The sequence below is a fragment of the Elephantulus edwardii genome, unplaced genomic scaffold (assembly GCF_000299155.1).
Source record: "Elephantulus edwardii isolate Elephantulus edwardi_28Jun2011 unplaced genomic scaffold, EleEdw1.0 scaffold00226, whole genome shotgun sequence".
Lineage (NCBI taxonomy): Eukaryota > Metazoa > Chordata > Mammalia > Macroscelidea > Macroscelididae > Elephantulus > Elephantulus edwardii.
In genome coordinates, this window is record NW_006399976.1 from 1,779,497 (window position 1) to 1,799,984 (window position 20,488).

Sequence of the window (20,488 nt, forward strand, 5' to 3'; positions counted from 1 at the left end):
TGTTGCTACTGATGTCCCACTTGTCCCAGCCTAGTGAGCAAACGATGAAGCCTGTGTGTCTTGTCTTTCTAAGGAAGAGAAGGTCAGGGGCGTCTGTGGGTGCTGAGTCCGCAGGGCCCAAGTCCAAGGACCCTGCACATGTGTGCTGATAGGAGCTAGGCTGCACTTGCCAGCGACCCCTTGCCAGGTAGGTTGGAATTGGGAGCTGCAGGTTTGGGCTTTGGCCCAGCTTGAAGCTCTGTTGGGTAGGTGGGTAGCCTTGGGTTATCATGGGTCCTTCACTGCTTCTCTCTCCCCTGAGACATTCCATCATCCACATCACCACATCACCCCATCACCCCCCCTCAGTGTTAGCACCCCTTCTCCTTCTGTCATTCCTAGTCACTGTCCCAACTCTCTGATGCAGAGCATGTAATTGTGAAGACTATGGCCTGGATCAGGCTCACCTTAGTCTCCAGCCTGATGTCGTTACTCTTCAGTACTCTTGATAGGTCCCTCACAGCTGACTTTCCCAGTGCAATTCATCTCTTGATTTCATTTCCTGGCTGCTGCTACCAAGAGTGTTGACTGTGGAACCAAGTAAACGAAAACTGTTAACTATCTCAATCTCTTCACCATCCATACTGATACTGCCAATTGGCCCAGTGGTAAAAAATCTTTGTTTTCCTAACGTTGAGCCTCAATCCATATTGGAGGCTGCAGTCCTTGACCTTCTGCAGCAAGCACTTCAGGTCCTCCTCAGTTTCAGGAAGCAGGGTTGTGTCATCTGCATAATGCAGGTTGTTGACTCTTTGACCAATCTTGATGCCACATTCCTCCTTGTACAGCCCAGCTTCTTGGATGATCTGTTCTGCATACAGATTGAAAAGGTATGGAGACAAAATACATCCCTGATGAACCCCCTTCTTGATTTTGAACCATGTGGTGTCTCCTTGCTCTGTTCTGATGACTGCCTCTTGGTCCAAGTATAGGTTTCTCATAAGAACAATCAAATGTTCTGGGATTCCCATTCTTCTCAGAGTCAGCCATAGCTTGTTGTGATCCACACGGTCAAAAGCCTTTGCATAGTCAATGAAGCACAGATAGACATTCTTCTGGTATTCTCTGCTTTCTGCCAAGATCCATCTAACATTAGCTGTAATAACCCTAGTACCACGACTTTTTCTCAATCCAGCCTGCACATCTGGCAGTTCTCTGCTGACATATTGTTTCAGACATTTTTGGGTAATTTTCAGCAGAATCTTGCTTGCGTGTGATATTAATGATATTGTTCGATAATGAAGATGACAGAAGTAAAAATTTATGCCTTTGAGTGGTAGTGTTGGAGAAGAGTGCTGAATATCCATCCCACAGAACAGCCAAAAGAATAAATGGATACGTCTTGGAGAAGGTGCAGCCAGAGTGCTCTGTGGAGGCAAGATTGGTGAAGCTTCGTCTTGCATACTTTGGGAAAGATAGCATGCTTGGAAAGGTGAAGGGACAGTAAAAGACTTCTCTCAACCAGGTGAATTAACACAGTGACTGCAGCAGTGGACTCGAGTGTGTCTGAGATTGTGAGGATGGCACAGGGTAGGACAGGGTTCAGATCTGTAGTTCATACAACAACACATCTCAGGTCCATTGTGCTCAAAGCGATCCCTTGATTTTGATTGTCCCATGAGGACTGGTCTCTGAAGAAAGGTCTGGGCATGGTGAGAGGGCAGCAGGGACCTGACTCCAGGCCTCAGCCCCCAGCCCCACACCCCACTTAGAGATGATTCTGTAAGAGTGCAGGACCTGGGCTGGGACACGGTCCCCAGAACCAGGAGGCGGCCCACGCCGCTGGGCGTCCTCATCTCCTGACCTGAGATGGCTCTGCCTCGCTGTCCCTTGGGAGCGAGCCCAATGCCCGCTTCCCTCACTCTTGTTATTTTCAGCCTCTGACTGGTAGCTAACCCAGAGACAAGGGCATGAGAATGCCACCTGGTCCCGTCCCTGCCCTGTCTCAACACTGGGTCTGCTCTAGTCTGTGACTGCAGTGCCCTCTGGCCTGACCCCCTATGGTTCCCCTCATGTGTGTCCCATCTCCTGGACCCTCAACACTCCCTGCAGGCTCTAGGCTGCCTGGGGAGCTGCCAGTGTGCCCACCTGTAATCCCAGCCTCATTGTGAAAGGCGCTAGCAGGCAGTGCAGCAGATGACTCGCTGGTCCTATGAGGCCTTTCAGAACATGGGGGCACATAGATGTAATAACGACATCGCACCCCCCTCTTCACCTTCACATTGGTTCTTCACATTTCCATCACACGGATCTTCCCAAGTGTAGTGGTTCTAGAACTTTCCAGTCAGCCCCTGCCTGACAGATCTCAGTCATGGTTGATTTCTGTGACCGTGCATGGAGTGTGTGGGAGTCTCCAGGTTGGGGCCACATCTTGAGGTCCAGCTGTTGCTGTGACTGCGGCCTCTGAGACCTTCCCCTTGTCTCCTCATCTCCAGACACGTGGCTCGGTGTGAGTGTGGTGTCCGTCCTCCTTCCCCTCCAGTCCTCATCTGGCTGGCACTGTCCACCCTGCAGGTCCCCTCTGTGCAGCAGGCGTCTCTGGACTGCATAGGGTTGACTGTCTTTTTGGGTTCTGATGGTTCTGCACCATCCCCTTGCGGTATTCCCTGTGTGTTTGTGTCTGGGGAACATTTTTCCCACCCTTGGCGCCCTCACCACAGAGTGAGCAGGGGGCAGGCTGGTCAACTAGTGGGCTCAGCCTCACTCAGAATTTAGTAAGGGCTTTCTTAGCAGATGTGTCCAGAGGGCTGACAGTTGGCCTGGCGCTTCTGTGGAGTGTGTCAGTGGTGCGTACCTGGGCCCAAATGGCCCGTTTTCAGATGTGCCTTCTGTTTGCCAGTCTCACATAAACCCATGCCATTCCTTCCCAGGAGCTGCAGAATGACCTGGACCGGGAGACGAGCAGTCTGCAGGAGCTGGAGGCCCAGAAGCAAGATGCTCAGGACCGGCTGGACGAGATGGACCAGCAGAAGGCCAAGCTCCGAGACATGCTGAGTGACGTGCGGCAGAAGTGCCAGGACGAGACCCAGATGGTGAGCTGAATGCTGGGGTGCTCAGTGGTGGGTGTGTCAGGACGCTGGGAAACAGATGGGCACAGCCTGCATGGCTTTAAAAAAAATAAAGAAATTGATACTTTAATGAACGTTTATAGAGAATTTGGATTTCCTTCATTCATTGAATATTTTCCTCTCTGCCTCTCCCCGCCAGTTCACTTTTCTCTTTGGAAAAAAAGAAAAATGATTTCATTGTTGTACCATTCCCAACCCCTACCCCAGTCCACTTTATTATGCAACTTTTATATTGGACTGTTATGCAAATAATACCTAATCATCTATTCCTTCCTTTTAAGCAGTTCTTTCCCTCATCTGTCTCCATCTTTCCCTCATCTGTCTCCATGCAGTGTACATTATTTATCCCCTGTTTTCTTAATTTCCCCCCAACCCTGATGTCGTGACATTATGCAGCATTTGTCCTTTTGTGACTGAGATATTTCACAGCTTATTCTCCTTCAGGGTCACCCATTTTGTAGAATAGTTCATGAATTACTTGTTTTTCAGTGCTGCATAGTATTCCACTGTGTGACTATACCACACCTTCTCTATCCATTCGTTTCATGATGGGCCTGGATGGCTTTTTTTTATTTTAACTTTTATTGGTATTCCATTCAATAATTCATATGTACTTTGTTTTATGACACTGATAACATCCCCACGTCATACCATCGCTCTTCCCACTATCTCTGTGCTTCCTTTTTTTACTTCATCCCACCGTCCTCTCCCTTCCTACCTTTTCAGCTTTATCTGGGGACAAATGCCGCCCTTGTGACCTTGTGTGGATATGATTGCACTAAGGACCGAGTGCCTCCTGGTGTTACTGTTCATTGTGTAGGTTTATCCCTTGCTTGGTTGCTGGTTGTGTCACAGCCTTGAGTTCACTACTAGTCTCCAAGGGTGGCTGAGAGCCGGAGTCTTGGGTTTCACCAGCCTCCATCAGATGAGCAAGACTGGCCATTACTGACATTTTGCATTTTGTTCTGAATTCATCTCTGACTGTATCCAGGACCTTCTGTCCGTTTTTTTGGTCTCAGCATCGTGGAAGTGGAGGTTCGCAGTCTGTGAGTGTGTGGATAGTATGTTTTGGTGCCATACAGGGACCAGTGGCTGCACCATGGATGCCAACTCACAGGCCTTGATGTCCTCAGTGACTGATCACCTGTGCAGGTGCAGGACACTTTGGACAATGTTAGGTACTTGACTGTGAGGTCTCCTGATTCCATACCATGGTTGTTTTGTTTGTTTTTTAAAATGCAGACATTTTTATTATGTTTAGGTGAGAGTTTACACAGCACTGGGTCTTCATTGAACAATTTTCTGCACCAATTCTTTGGTGGTATTGGTGACATTTTCACAGTGCTTCCTTATTTCTGGAGGCCTTTCATTCTGGTTGGACCTCTTCCAGGACTCTAGTTTCCCTATCTTCTTACTTCGCTTTTGAGTAAACTTTGACCTTTTGGTCTTTTATGAATGACTTTTTGCGGAGCTCATTACTCATGGGTTACAGTATTTCTTTTACGAGCCAGTCGGTTACTTTAATAGCAGATGATCTCAAAGGTTTGAGGTTTAAATATCTCAGGGCAGTTGTCTTGGAGACCTCTAGTTTCAGCCAGACCAGTGACTGTGGACTATTGAGGTCTTGGAGTTTTCTTCCCACATTTCTCTCCTGCTCTGTCTACTGTGACCATAGTTGGTGGTAGCTGGACACAACCTAGTTCTTCTGGATTCAGGGTCATGGTCCTGTGGATGGCTTCCTTTTCTTAGTCTCTGTTTTCCTCCTTTGTCTTTTGTTGCAGATGAATAGAACAGTAGCTGCTGCTTAGATGGCTGTTCTCAAGCTTTTCATCACTTTGGGGTGTAGAAAGTACACGTTGTGAACTGTCAGTAGCCAGTTAACTGAGTTGTCTTGTGAGACTCTGGCTCTAAAGTTTTTTGTTTTTTTTTAGGACATGGTCACATTTATTGTTCATAGAGTTACTATGAGTTAGACTTGAAGGCACCCAAGAAAAACAACATAAGTTGAACTAAACTTTAAATTACACTGCACATTTCAGTGTTAGGAATAATAATTTAAAAAGAACTGCATTTACTCTGAATATTTTAACTTTTCACAAAATTATCTCTAGAAAATAATTTTAATTTAAAACAAATTATTATCTTCTTTTATGTGGTTGAGGTTTTTTAAAAATTTTATTTTGTTAATTTTAATGAACATTTACAGAGATTTTGGATTTCCATTCATTCATTTGTTGCACTATTTTCTCTACCCCCCCAGTTCGTTTCTCTCTCTTTTTTTCCCCCTTTTAAAGTCTGTTTTAATTGTCTCATTGCCACAGTGCTTGTCAAAACCAGAATACTCGTGAATAAAGCACCTGTACCTGTGTGCTGTCTTATCGATGTGAATATATGTGCTTGTGCGCACACCCCTGCTCACTTTGTTTTGTTGTGAGCTGCCACTGAATCAGCTCCAGCTCTCAGTGCCCCTGGAGATGACAGAACGAAGCACCCAGTCGCGCACCATCTTCACGATTGGCAGTTTATTTGAGCCTGTGTCCTTGTGGCCACTGTGTACTGGCTACTGGATCTTGGATCAGAGAGAAAAACTGGCCTCAAAGGCATTTTGGGAACCTTTGAAGCTAGATAGTAAATTCTATGTAATAACCACGCATTGATCTGTTTCTAAAGTGTGATCATGTTACTGGGGTCATAAAAGAATGCTCTCATTTTTTGGAAACATACCATGAAATAGTTGGCTGTCACAGGGCATTATGCGTGCAGCTCACCCACAGATGAGTCAGAGGAAAACGGTACCTGTTTCATTGTTAGGCTCGGACTAATGGTGACCCCGTGTGCGCGGTCCTGTGCCATCTCCACGGTGGTTGGGATCCACCGTTGTGGTCACTGTGCATTTTCGGTGCCTCCCTAACGGGGAAATTGCTTCCCTCTCACACTACAGCAGCACCATACTAGACACCGTTCTAGCACTGAATCAGTTTCCTTTGTTGGCTGTGAATTTTCATTGGCTACTTTTTGGAAATCGCCTGTCAGGCCTTTTTTTTCTTTGGCACCTTCTAATCTGGCACCTTCACTGAACCTGTCCACTGTGAGTATCTGCTGGTATCTGAAAAATTGCAGCATCACAGCGATACACCAGCTCCCACAGTGTGATGTGCTAATGGATGGATGCTGGCTAACTTTAACAGAAGTGCTTAAAAGACCATTTGGAGAACCTGAGAGCATTTTTTGCACTAAGCTCCTTGTCTCCCAGCTTGTGTCTAGAGAGCAGTCTGTATTGGTTAATGAGGTGGGTCTCTGAAGCCAAGCCTCATAGATACTCCACCTCCTTGGGCCACTGCCAGCCTCCCCCCAGCACACAGAGGGTCTGAAGGCTGTGCACCGTCCAGTGCAATCTGCACAGCTCGCTGGAAACCTGGGGACGGTGGTGTCCGTGCACTTGAACGTCTTGAAGGTCCTGTGCGATTGCAGTCAGCCCCACTGGCATACACAAATGGCTGTCTTGGTTCCAGGTCAGGACCTGCTCCTTCCAGAACCACCAACATCAGTTTGTCAGGCAAAGGTGTCTTTCCACCCCACCAGGAGCCTAGGCTCTGGGCTTGGTCACCCCTTCCCCACCTCGCTTTGTTCAGAGCATATGAATTGTTTTCTTCCTTCATGCTATTTCTCACTTTGCAATCCCCTCTGATCCCACTCTAGATTTCATCTCTGAAGACACAGATCCAGTCTCAGGAATCAGACCTGCGGTCCCAGGAGGATGACTTGAACCGGGCCAAGGCGGAGCTGGGCCGCCTGCAGCAGGAGGAGGCGCAGCTGGAGCAGAGCATCCAGGCTGGGCGTGCCCAGCTCGAGACCATCCTCAAGTCCCTCGCGTCTACACAGGACGAGATCAATCAGGTTCGGGTGGGTTGGGTCCCTGTGAGCACCACTGTATGTGCAGGCAGCCAGTCAACCAGGGATCAGCCTGGTGTGTAGAGTGACCACCGGAGTGCTCAGCTTGGCAGCTGTGTGCGTCAGAGTCCCTTTAGGGACCGTTCACCTGGAGGTGGAAGCAAGGGCCTCCCTAGCATGCCCAGCCACACACTGGCCTCTGCTTTGCCTCCTTCCACATGGGGCTGAGGGCATAATCACAGACTCCTTGGGAGAGAGCTTGGCTCTTGGGTGTTCTCCGTGGCCTGGGGCTTGTATGAGGAGAAGTTGAGGAAAGGCTTTCCTGCTCCTCCCTGGGCCTGAGTGAAGGACAGATGGCAGCTGAGGGCAGCAAGTCCAGTGCCAGCCATTGAAGGCTCCTTTGTAACCAGCATTACCCCACATAAGCCCCTTATCTCTCCCACAAGGAGCCCTGTCCACCCTACCAGGACTCCCATTCTGCAAACAGGACCCTCTTCCAGGTCTTTAAGCTGCCCAGGAATCCCCCAGCACAAGAGCCTCATGTCCGGCGGTTTCCAGCCTCCATGGAACATTCCATATCTACCCTCAGAGCGGGCTTGGTGCCGCCATCGACAGGCACCGAACAGCAGCCTGTGCTTCCTTTGCTGGCTGAGCTAATCTCTCTGCTCCAGTGGCTGATCACAAACCTCTCCCACCAGTCATCTGGGTTGTGCGCCGTTGTTATTTAGTAGCTGCAGGGGTCTTTTTCATCCTAGTTCGGGATTTATGAAACCAGTATCTGTAAGTTTATACTGCTAACTGTAATAACAACAACAATAGGCAAGGAAAACCCATTTTCCACCAAGTCAAGCCTGACTCCTGGTGCTGTGGATGTGGCATTGTAGAGCTGTGCTGCAGAGGGTTTGTTTCCAGCAGCTAAGTTTTCAGAAGTTGGCTGAGACCCCCTGGGTGGAGTTGAACATCCAGCCTTTGCCAGGTGCATTAACCTTGTGCATTACCCATAGAATCCAAATGGGACAACAACTCCCTCAAAAGGAGACAGCTGCGTGGGCATTTGGGATAGGTTATGCACCTGGGTTTTGACCCACTTAGTCTGTTCAGAATCAGCACATACAGAGAGATCCCTGGATACGTCCAGTCACTAACCTCAAGGCTGGCGGTTTTGAGTCCACCCACTTTGGTTCTGTGGAGGAAAGACTTGGTGAACCATAAAGATTACAGGCCAGAAAACCCGTGGAGCATACCTCTCCTCTGTAACACCTGGAGTCTTTGACATCACGTATCAACAACAAACAAAATAAAAGAGAATCTACATGTGTCTCTGCACATGTGCCCTTCCTGCCCGGGGCCGCAGATGCATCACAGCCCAGTGGGTAGTGGGAAGGGTATTCTCTGGTCTCCAGCCATCTCTTTCCTGCCTGCCCATGACCCACACCTGAGGCCTGGGGTTCGATCTAAAGGGAAGTGCCATCTTACCTGACTCAGCCCCAGGCCTGCGCATGACATGGAACTGTTTCTGTCATGCAGGCAAGAAGTAAGCTGTCCCAGCTGCACGAGAACCAGCAGGATGCCCGGCGTGCACTCCTGGCCAGTGACGAGGTCCTCAACGGGGCGCCCAGCCTCACCGACCTGACTGAGCGGGGCGGCTTCGGAGCCACGGTGCAGGTCGAGTAGCTGCGTCGAGCCCTTGAAGTGGCCTCTGTGGTCACCCCCACTCCTGGACTTGTATATGGGCCCCTCTGTGACTGTGTGAGGGGAGGGGGCTTCCGGTTTCTGCTGCTGCTTTGCACTTCCCCACCTCCTGTCAGGTATGGCCGGGCTCACTCGGGTCCCGAGTCCAGCAGAGTCCGGAGTCCCCTGTCACCTCATCTATGCAGAAGCGCCTGAGCGCGCCGAACCTCCAATTTCAGGGGACTTCCCCTAAACAGAAAAGAATTGAATCCATACCTGCACGTATGAAAGCCCAGGGTCTACTCATTTGGGGGATTGGGAGGGGTGTGCCTGCGTGTATGTGGATATGGTTATGAGTGTGTGCATGCATGTGGTTATGCTTCTGCAAAGCAGTACCTTGAAAATCAAATGTATTGATAAAAATCAAGAACAATGACCCGAAAATGCTTGATGGGCATTGCTGTCTCAGCAAGAATTGCCTTTCCAGAAACTCAGGCCACATTTAAAACCTCTTCCTTCCCTTTCACACTTTGTGACCCAAGATGCCAGGTCAGTATTCTCATGCTCTAACATCTGGATGGAAACCTTGCCTCTTCTACCAGCCGGCCTGTGCTGGGGGTGTGTGGTCCCTGGCTCCATGTGGCCGTGGCCGTGCCTTTGGCCGCATGCGCTCTGTCTGGCTGTCTCTCAGCCCCTCCTGGCCTGGTCTTGGGCCTCCTTTCCTCCTGCTCCACACTCTGACTCAGCTCTTCCTGCTGTTTCTTACCGCGTTTCTGTTCTCGGTCACAAGGTTACTCAGTCCTGAGAATCTGCAGGGTACTAGCCTTCTCCAGATCACTTCAGAGCCACTATGACCACTCCGTCTGCCTTCCATCTTGGCCGACCTGGCCGTGCTGCCCCCACCACCCACATGTCTTCCCCGTGAGATGTGAACGGGGCCTTCCTTGTGTGCTCTTGGGTCTGTTGTCAGCTTCGTTGTTGACTTTCTTTATTTTCCTCAATGACAAGCGTTTGTTCTCTGTGATGTTGCAAACTGGCTTTTCTTGCTTTCTCCCTGGCTGCACTGCGGCCGTTGTCAGCTTCATGGGGCCCCAAGCCTTCTCCCTCTGCCTCTTCCTTTGCATCACTCACAGCTTACCCTCTTCTTGCTCCTGGTTCAAGAAACTGCTTACTCAGAACCGCCCCCACCTTTTTTAATGCAGTCTCCTTGGATGCACGTTGTGTTGCAAGTGGCCACTGAGTTTTTGCAGATTTTGACCGTCCACATTACCTTAGTTCATCTTTTAAATGGGACCAAGTTTACACAAGAGAAAATCAATCTTGGGATGTGGACATCAGCGATATTACGCATAAAGCCTGTGTCTGGAAGAAAAGATTTATTTATATCATTGTACAAATACAGATTTTAAAGCATCTTTTGGCTTGTTTCCATTTCTTAATAAGGACTCTGAAAAAGAAGGATTTTGTTTCCTCCCGAACAATTGTCGGCTGCTCTGCGGGAGAGAGGGCTCACCTAGTCCTCGGTGGGGTTGGTCGTGGATCCTGACCAGTGGTTTATGTGGGACCTTCTGAGTTCCAGGACATCTTGTCTAGTGTCAGGCTTGAACAAGCCACAGAGTTTGACATCTCGTCTCACCTCCTGAGAGTCTGAGCGGCTTTCCCTTCCTTGGGTAACCAGGTGGCTGGAGAGTCCAGGGTCAGAGACACAGGAATCTTAAGGCTTTGCTTGTTTCTTGTCTCTCCTGGTGATAAAGAGACTGAGCTCTTGCCCTAAAGGCAGACCCAACCAGCCTGTTAAGACTCTGGTTTTCAGTGGCTCATTTGTCAGAAGTAGACTTCTAGGCCTTTCTTCCAAGGCACCCCTGGGTAGATGTGACTGCCCAGTGATTAGGTGAGCAGCTGAGTGCTTTCACAATTTGTGGCCCGCGGGACTCAGTCTGAAAAGAAGGCTTTATGGACACAGACTTGAGGCTCACTGAGAACCAGCCCCGGACAGCAGCCTGCTGATTGCATCAGGGTGGAAGTGGACACCTACATGCTGTGGTGAGCTGGACTGTTTTCACTGGTTCCGTAGCCAACTGCTGCTTAAGAGTCTTGCCTTAGTTACTCAGCATTACCCACAGTGGGAGAATTTACACAACGGGAGTTGGTAGAATCCCCTTCAGATCAGTGTTCTTTTTCAGAGCCCCTCACTAGCCTGCCTCCTACAAAGGAGCAGGCATATCCCATAAGTGCCACTGCCCTCCCAGAGCTCTCAGTTCTCAGAACATGACTGCTTGCCAACTTCATGATCCGGGACCCATCTCTTTCCTCTCTGAAGGGACATGTCATCCACCCCCAGACGTGGCAGCTGCACTCTCATCCTGGCAGCTGGAGAGGAGGGTCAACTGGTCATTGGGTGATGGGGTAGTGGTATCTCTGCGAAGCCTCATGGACGTCACCATTGTTCGTCTTTGGCATCTCCTCTGAAGGAGAAGGTGTGGTGGCCACCTTGAGCAGACGTGTTGGCCACCTTGAGCAGACATGCTTTCTTGAGAAAGTTGGTTCGAGGTGGTAGAACCAATTCTCAGTTCAAGGCCTGGTGGTCTGGGCTTTGGATTCTGAGCCGGAGACCCCAGAACCCCAGTCTCTTCCTGCGTAACACTGTTCACCACCACCTGGAGTCTTCCGGTAACAGTTGACAACATTAAATCAAGAGCTGACAGCCAAGCCTCTCCCTCCATCTGCCACTTGTAATTCAATCTCAATCCAGTTGAGAACTAAATAGAAACCTCCAGCCTGAGCTCGAGCTGTTGTTCTGCTTCCTCCAAGCCCTTTGTCCCTATCTCCTTCTGGAACAATCATCCTCATTTCCTACCCCTCCACCCCTTCCACCAATGCAGTGGGAGAGACCAGCAGTGGCCCACAGATGCCCTGTGCACTAGGAGGGCACAAGGTGGTGCCTGTGTGCATCTCTTCTTACTGACTTGATTTCCCTGACTTGGGGAGGTCGTGTGTGCGTGGAGGTTCCAGATACTCTCCCCCAGGTAAGAAAACACTGTTGGACCCAACCAGAGGGCAGTGGCACCAGCTTCTTCTGGAGTGGCCTGAGGGCAGCCCTTGGTGCCCAGACCACCCCAGGCTGGTGCCTCCGTAGGGAGTCTCAGGGGGCCACAGAGGCCTCTCCTGCCGCCGTCCTGCCCCATTGGCCAAAAGATCAAATGCCAGCCTTGTTCAAAAGATTTTGTCCATCAGGTTAATGGATGGTTTCCCAACCCCAGTACATCCTTCTCAGCACTTTTGGCAAAGTGCCTCCACTTTCTGATATCACGGTGACACCCACGTGTGCCCAAGGGGTGCCTCCACCAACCAGACCACCGTTCCTTCCCTGTGGATGAGGCACACCCAGCCCTTCCGGCAAAGTCATACCCTACCCATAGCTTCAACGGGTTTTCAGAGGCAGTTAATCGCACGGGAGGAGATTGCCCATCCTTCTCCCATGGAGCAGCTGGTGGTGGCCTTGAAGCACGTGCCTTTGGGAGTGCAGTGTAGCTTCTCACCACTAGGCCACCAGGGTCCCCTCTCCAGGCTGTCCTGTACCCGAAAAATATGCTCTTATGAAGCTTCCCCGCCCCTAACTGGTCCAGATGGGCATGTTTGTTCCTAGAACTAAATGACTTTTTATTTTTTTTGACCTGAAGTAATGTACATTCTAGAGTAGTTCCAGCTGCTCATTTCCCCATAGGGAGCAAAGAGCCACCACATTTCTTCTTGCGGAGACCTTCTTTTATTTGAAAAGGCTCACTTCTGCGTCTTACAGAGGCAGAGGCAGGCCCTCGGGGGCAGTCGTGTGTTTGGAAGGAAGGCCTGTGATGATGTGTGAGCAGCTTGTCACATTATTCGGGACACTTCTAGACATGTCTTTTTAAAGAAATGGTTTGTTTTAAAATAGTGTTAGATTTTCAGAGAAGTTGCAGTGATAATACGAAGAGCAGATGGTTTCCATCGACCGCAAGGCCCCCCGTCCTCTGTTACTGTTATCATCTGACATCATACACTACCTTTCAGCTGACGGATCAGCCCTGATCCCCAGTTACTACTGCAAGCTGTCTTTGACAACTCAATTTAAAAACAACAACAACAAAAACCTAGAGTCTCCCACTACTTAGAGTGGGGCCAAGAGTTCTATAGATATAGGATTCTATTTTGACTCCTTTAAGTTTGAAATAATAAAACCCTGTCTTGTTTCTCATAAAATTATAGGATGATCCTTTCAAAAATAAAGCCTTGTTATTTAGCAACAATGCCCAGGACTTACATCCGGACCCTTTTCAAGCAGAAGACCCTTTCAAATCTGACCCATTCAAAGGAGCCGACCCCTTCAAAGGTAGGACCTTAAGCCTTGCTTTGAGGTTGGGTTTATTCCTTAAGGGGGGAAAAATTATTACGGTGAAAAATACATAGGGGAGCTCTGGTGGCCTAGTGGCAAGGAGCTGCAACTACAATCCCAGAGGTGAACGGTTCGAATCCACCAGATGCTCTGCCGGGTAAGGAGGGACAATCTCCTCCTGTACCAGTCAGATCTGATTTGACGGTACACGCACACAAAAATAATAAAATTTAAAAAAAATAAATATAACAAACCATATAATATCTCAAGACTTTGTACACATCCAGTTCAGTGACATGGGTTACATTCATTCCTGCTGTCCCCTTTCCAGATCATCCCACTGCCATTATCATAACCTCAGTGCCCTAACCAAAGTGTTCCTGCCCCCCGGCACAATATACACTTGCTGAGTCTAGATATTTTATGTGAATGAGATCTTACTATATTTGTCCTTTCATGATTAATTTCATCCAGCAAGATGTTTTCAAAGTCCATCCATGCTTTGACAGAAGACTTAATCTCTCTTTACAGCTGCATAGTATTCCATTTGTAGATGGACCATGTTGTGTTACCATTGACCTGTTGTGAGGCATTTCATTGTTTGACACGTTTGTCTTTTGAGAAGAGTGCAACCGTGAACTCTTCTGGTTAGATACCTAGCATTGATATTGCTGGACGGGGTACGCTATTCAACTTTCATCTATTTATTTAACGTGATTTGAGTGAAAGTTTACAGAGCACATTTTTTTTATTAAATCATTAATTTAATAGCATTAATTATAATACAGTACTGTTGTACTCTTCTCACTTCCATTAATCCTGTGCTCACCTCGTCCTGCCTTTTGAGCTTTATCCTCAGCCAAATGCTGCCCCTTTGACATTATGTGCTCGATTATTCTAAGGAGGAGCCGTAACTAGGTTGTTGGGGTTTTTTGCTTTTTTTTAAATTTTATACTTATTTATATACAAAGTTCATATACATTGTTTTTCACACCAGACCTTTCCTCTTTACCAATCCCTCCCTCCACCCATCAAATTTTGTGACCCTGTTATTAAACGCAAGGTCATGTAACCAACTTTTTAAAGAAGTGCTCAGGTGTTCTCCACAGCATCTGTACCATTGACCATTTATGTCATTAGAAGTGAGTTATTGATCAGGGAAGAGAGGGTCGCCCCAGTCTGATCTAGAGGACAGATACTCTTTGAGTTTGACCAGCTTTTGAGTCTTCACCTCAGCCTGTTAAGTGGTGAGCTGAGGCATTGAGTGAGACTACTGGTGAGAGGGCAGCTCAGCGAGGCCCCTCACATTGCCCCCTGCATTGCCCAGCTTGTGTACGGTAACTGACACCTTCCGTGCTCCTGCCTAGGGCTGTTGGATGGCTGCTTGCAGTAGTGCTGATGACAGGCCCAGGGCGTGTTCGTGTTAGGTCTTCATGTTGTGGATTTGCTCTGACCCCCGAGTCAGGGGTAGTTTGGTGGCAGTCCAGAAAACAGTAGTCCTGAACCTTCCAGTTTTTGAGCAGAGTGGTGCTTCCTCGTCTGAGAAGAATGTAGAGGCAGGAAGGAACAGTGGTGGGGTTCAGACAGAAGACTGAAGTCTAAGAGGTGGCCTGGCAGCTCCTGGACTCATGTATGGTTCTCTTCACATTCGCCATGAGAGGCAGCGTAGGGCAACTGCCTTATTACCCCCTGTTGTCCTATCTGAGGAGGTGAGAGGGTTATGTGTTAAAAGCGGGAGCCTTGTGTAGGAAGTGGAGTCTGCCCAAGGGGGACAGCAACCTTTCACTCACTTGTAAATGTCCCAGCCTCCGAGCACACTTCCGAGAGAAACCTGCCCTGTGGCTTCCCCTGAACTCTGGCTTCACATGCCACATTTTTTTTTGGACATCGGGTGTGGAAAGGGGAGTGTCCCTCTCTCCTGAATGGGAAGGTGAAAGTGAAGGCACTGCCAGGGGAGGCCTTGTGTAGGTGGAAGGTTGGTAGTAGAGAGCTGTGTGCAGGTGGGGGGGCAGCAGGGGAAGACTGTGTACAGGTGAGGGGAAGCAGGGGAGGGCTGTGTGCAGGTGAGAGGTGACAGGTAAGGTGGCAGGGGAGATTTGTGTGCAGCGAGGGGCCAGCAGAGGAGGGCTGTGTATAGGTGGGAGGTGACAAACCGCGGGTGGCAGGGGAGATGTGTGGAGGTGTGGGGCAGCAGGCGGAGGACGGTGAGCAGCTAGAAGGTGGAAGGGCTGTGGGTGAACTACTTACTGCTCTTCTCCTTCCCCAGAGCTAAGCATTTCTCTCTGTTATCTAGGTGACCCGTTCCAGAATGATCCTTTTGCAGAACAGCAGGCAGCTTCAACAGGTAAAAGAAGTGTTTTGTGAACCAGTCCTCACAATCATCACTATCAAAAGTCAAGGAAAGTGGGAAACCGCCTCTGAACCTGTTCTGCTGCGTTTCCTAGCACATGGCAGGGGAGAATTTTGTTTCTGAAGGAACTTAGAAGTGACATCTTTCCTCCTTTTTACAGTTTTATGCTCCCTTTTGACAGTTTCTCCATGTGATGAGAGATTAAACAAAAGCATCTCCAACCAGTGAGATGATGACTGATTGTGCAGAGTTGCCTGTTACAGCTTGGTCACCTGGGCCAGAGGCACCTGTGATGGTGGTTGGGGGTGTTCTGTGTGGTCCCTATACACACAGGACTCCTGTCCACAGAGGCCAGCAGGGTCAGTGCACACTGAGAATGTTCACCCATTGTTATACAATCCCTCCCCCAAGTCCACTCCACTATGCAGCCTTCATACTGGACTCCTGTCATGATAATAATACCTAATCATATATTGTTCTCTCCCTCTTCTGTTTCAATGCAGTATGCATTATTTATTCCCTCTTTCTCAGACTCCCCTCAACCCCAATGTCAGTCCCGTTTTACAACAGTGGCCCTATGAAATATTTGTCCTTTTGTGTCTGAGATATTTCACTCAGCATAATGTCCTCCAGGCTCACCCATTTTGTATACTGTTTCATGAGCTCCTTGTTTTTCAATGCAGTATAGTATTCCATTGTGTGAATATACCACAGTTTCTCTATCCATTCATTTATTGATGGGCACTTAGGTTGTTTCCAACTCTTTGCTATTGTGAACAAAGCCACAATAGCAATAAACGTGGGTGTGCAGAGAGAAAGACTCCTACCAGGCTACAGAGACTGCAGCAGTGAGCTGACACACAGAAGAGATTGTGAGGATGGTGCAGGTTGGGCAAGGATTCATAGATAGGTTCACTCTGCATCTGCTGACTCAGTGATGTTTCAGAACAACACAGCCAGCATATAGCACATCTTCTCTCATCAAGCCCACTGGTGAATTTGAACCACCAGAGATGTGCATCCTTTGAGGTAGCAGTGCAGTTAGCTGTTGTCTGTGCCACCAGAGCTCCATGCTCTGATGTATTTCATTAGATTTTTTTTCAAACCTATAAATAACGTATGTTGAAAAGTCCTCTGCCAAACCTGTACGTGCTTGTAGCCACCTCATGCCTCTTCAGTTCACGTATCTCCCTGTGTTTCCACTACTGAATGCCTGTTTGTTGGTACTATCAGCGCAGTTACTGTGTGATGGGATTTCCTGTTGTTGCCTTTCACTCTGTAGCCCCAGGGTCTTCTTTTGCTTCGCTTTCCATTATGTGGTCTCACCCGTATTTCCCGTCACCCAGATCAATAATGTATACCTGCTGTCTAGTTGGGGATTTTCTCTCCTCCCCCTCTATCCCTGATAACTGTCAACCAATGTTTCTTCCTGTGCTTAAACCATTCCTTGACTTTTTGTAATAGTCATCTTACACAGTTTTGCCCTTTTCTAACTGACTTATTTCACTCAGAATATAATGTCCTCCGGGTTCATCTTTGTGATGAGATGTTTTGTGGATTTATTGTGATTCTGTAATGCTATGTAGTATTCTGTTGAGTGTGTGTACGTTAACACAATTTGTTTATCCACTCCTTCACTTAAAAGCGCATAGCTTGTTTCCACCCTCTTCCTGTTGTGAATGTGCTGAGATGAACCGGGTTTGCATATAACAGCCACCACCGCCTTAACAGAAACAGTTGCCAGACCTTTTTTTTTTTTGTGCTGCTGAGTGGGTTTGAATCACCAACCTTTAGCTTAGTAATTCAGTGCAGACCATTCATGCCACCCAAGGACCTTTCCCAAGACCAGTATTGTCTATTCATTGGACCTTTTCCCTTCACTTCCTAGATCCATTTGGAGGGGATCCCTTCAAAGAAAGTGACCCGTTCCGTGGCTCTGCCACCGATGACTTCTTCAAGAAACAGACAAAGAATGACCCGTTTACCTCAGACCCATTCACGAAAAACCCCTCCTTACCTTCCAAGGTAAGTGTCCCCTGAAAGGTGCAGTTGCTACTGTGTGCTCATTTGTTTGGGTGGACATGCCTCCTTCTCAGCTCCCCTTTCTGGACGGAGTCACTGACTGGGTCACAGGACTCATTGCTGAGTGGGGAGGAGCCATGATGTTCAGGGATGCTGCTGAAACTCTCCAGTAAACCAGGTGGCACAAGAGTGTTTCAGGGGCCCCACATCAGGGCAAGAAGTTCCTCTACTTAGCAGCAGTCCCTCTACCCGTCCACCCCATCGTTCCTGAGCCCAGGCCAAACTCAATTCTGGTTGAGGTTGTATGTCTGACAAAAACAATGAAACATCATACACAGACAGAGGCAGACCCCTGTCCTCAGACCTTTCAACAACTACCCAGCACTTGGAGGATGTTGGAGAGTGCCTATTGCCAGCAGGAGAAAAAGCTAGCCTCCTGGTCTGGCATCTTCACGGAGATGTCTTGTGTTGGTTTGTCAGTTGCTCTCAAGTCGCCTGTGACTGCTGGCCCTGCTGGCTTGCCCTGCGCCATCCTCTTGACCGCTGCATGCTTGGTCCACTGATGCGGTTGTTTTGTCAGTGCATCTCAGCGATGTTTTTCCTCTGTCTGCTTTACCAACCACAATGTCCTTTTCTGTCTAGGAACTGGTCCTTCTTGATGATGGAGCCAAAGTTGCACCATCCTTGCTCCTCACGAGCATTTTGGTTGCACTTCTGTACATTCCTTCCATCTTCTTTTGATGCTTCTTGGATCATTCACGATTTTGCCCATAGCATTTCTCAGTACTGCAGCTTGAAGCTTGACTTTGTTTTGCAGGTGGAGAAATGATGAGGAAGTTCTTCCCTTTTTATTCTCCAACTCTAGCTCTTTGAACATCGTTATAGTACTTTGTCTTAGCTTCTCTAGCTTCCCTTTGAAATCTCTTCATCTCTCTTTCTTCAGCGTCTTGTCCCTTTGTTTTGGTTTCTCTATGTTTTAGTAAAATTTTCAGTCTCTTCTGACATTTTGGCCTTTTTTTAAACTCCCCTGTTTGTAATGACCTTTTATTTTCTTCAAGGATGATGTCTTTGATGTCATCCACAGCTCATTTATCTGATCTTCAGTCATTAGTGTTTAATGCCACAAACCTGTTCTTGAAATGGTTTTTAAATTCACGTGGGATTAACTCAAGATAGGAATAGCTTAAAAGAACTCTTACAAATCTGTAGATGAAAGCAACAGATCTGTTAGTTAGATAATTTAGAACAAAGGAGAATAATAGTTTCTACATCCAGCATATTCCATCATTTCCTGGAGCCTTATTTTTTCCACTGCCTTCTGTGCACCTTTGACTTCCTCCTTCAAGATTAAAGGATTTTGATCATATGCTGCTTCCTGAAATGGCCTAGTGTTGATCAGTTCTTGTTGGTATAATGACTCTGTTTATTCCTTCCATCCTTTTTTGTTACTTCCTGAATCATTTAGTATTTGATCACTGGTTTAAAGAGTTAATTCTTGGAAGCAGGAGTAAATTCCTAAATCAAAACTGAAACCAAGCTAAGGGATTTAAAAATACTGAAGTCTTTTAAGTTCTTTGTTTCAGTAACGTAAATACTGTTACTCAGTGACCTCTGGTAAACTCCTTACATGTTGAAACTTTGTGGAGAAAGAAAAGTTTGTGGAAAGATTGGTTCCTGCCTTACAAAGTGCAGTGTGCTAGAAGAAAAGGATTTGATATTTACAAGTTACAAGCCAAGTTTTCTTTGGGGTAAAAGTTTATGAAGTAAAAGATAAACTCACTACTGCCTTTGATTCCGTTCCAGCTCATAGTGACCCTCCGCTGGGTGTCTGAGGCTACAGACCTGCATTAGGAGACTGCCCATCTTTGTGATGGACTCAAAGCACCAACCTCACAGTTAGCAGATGACACGGTACACAATAGGGCTCCGTTTTGTTGTGGTTATGTGCCATTGAATCACCTGTGACTTACAGCGACCCTGTGTACAATGGCTCTGAAGCCTGCCCTGTCCTGAGCCAGTTTTACTGACTCTGAAATACCAACCCCCATTGCCCTAGTTACTGTATCAATCCATCTTATCCGGGGTCTTCCTCTTCTGTACTGTCCCTGCACCTTTTCAAGCAGGATGTCCTTTTCCAAGGATCAATTTCTCCTGTCCATTTGCCCAAAATACATCAGCCGGAGAATCAAAATCCTAGCTTCCGAGCCAAGATGGCAGCGGCGGAGGAAACAACGTAAGGAGCTGCAAGAGCAGCAAGCTGCATAGAAACAGGCCACCATGGCCCCCCACAGTCCTCAGTCTATCAATAATTGAACAATTAAACAGTTGATTACTGATCTTCAATATGGATCGAGGCTCAACATAAAGAGAACAAAGATTCCCAAAATAGGATGGTTGAGTCCCACAGCTCTCAGCCCCCCACTGCCAAGCCTACGCCTCCACTGCAGCTTCATGGGGCCTCTGTGGCCGTATCCCAGGGATCCCCTCACCTGGGATAGACGGCGGGCGGATGATGGACACAAGGCCCTGAAGCTGGTACAATGGAGCTCCACACTTCCACAGAATAAATGTATTCTAAAATAAATTCTTGCAACCAAGATGGTGGCGGCAAGAGACACAACGTGAGGAGCAGGAAGTCCGGCAAGCTGCATTGAAACAGGCCACGCAACTTATATAGACCCAAACAGCCAAGCAGTTGGCTGCTGGTCATCAATATAGACTGAGCTGAAAATCAAGAGAATAAAGATCCTCAAAAGAACATGGTGAGTCCCACTTCGGCCCGCTACCTTCCCCCGAGCCCATGCTGCTGCGACCCCATGGGGCCACCGTGGCCGGAGCCCACAGGTCCCCTAGCCTAGACCAGGCGGCAGACGCCGTGGCTGGTGTGACAAAGCCCCAGCGCCGCTGATGGCTGTGGATGCCAGGAGCTATGGGCCCCCAGGGCGGGCGGGGCGGCAGCGGCAATGATGGTGGTGGCACCATAGAGCTGCAGGAGGTGAAGGACTTGATACGGGGAGCATCTCACTGTCAGTGAAGGTTTCCTTGGGCAGGTCAGAGAAGAAGATCATCAACATGATG

The 20,488-nt window shown here is 48.2% G+C and overlaps 1 protein-coding gene across 1 annotated transcript in view; it reads left to right on the forward strand.

Annotated features, from left to right (window-relative positions):
* The window catches only part of EPS15L1 (epidermal growth factor receptor pathway substrate 15-like 1), a 78,567-nt gene that overhangs the window by 29,968 nt on the left and 28,111 nt on the right, over window positions 1–20,488 (forward strand). The window contains exons 13-18 of the mRNA XM_006898280.1: window positions 2,910–3,071; window positions 6,807–7,004; window positions 8,526–8,657; window positions 12,912–13,035; window positions 15,332–15,382; window positions 17,277–17,413. Coding sequence (XP_006898342.1) covers window positions 2,910–3,071; window positions 6,807–7,004; window positions 8,526–8,657; window positions 12,912–13,035; window positions 15,332–15,382; window positions 17,277–17,413 — 804 coding nt within the window. The remainder of the gene's footprint in view (window positions 1–2,909; window positions 3,072–6,806; window positions 7,005–8,525; window positions 8,658–12,911; window positions 13,036–15,331; window positions 15,383–17,276; window positions 17,414–20,488) is intronic.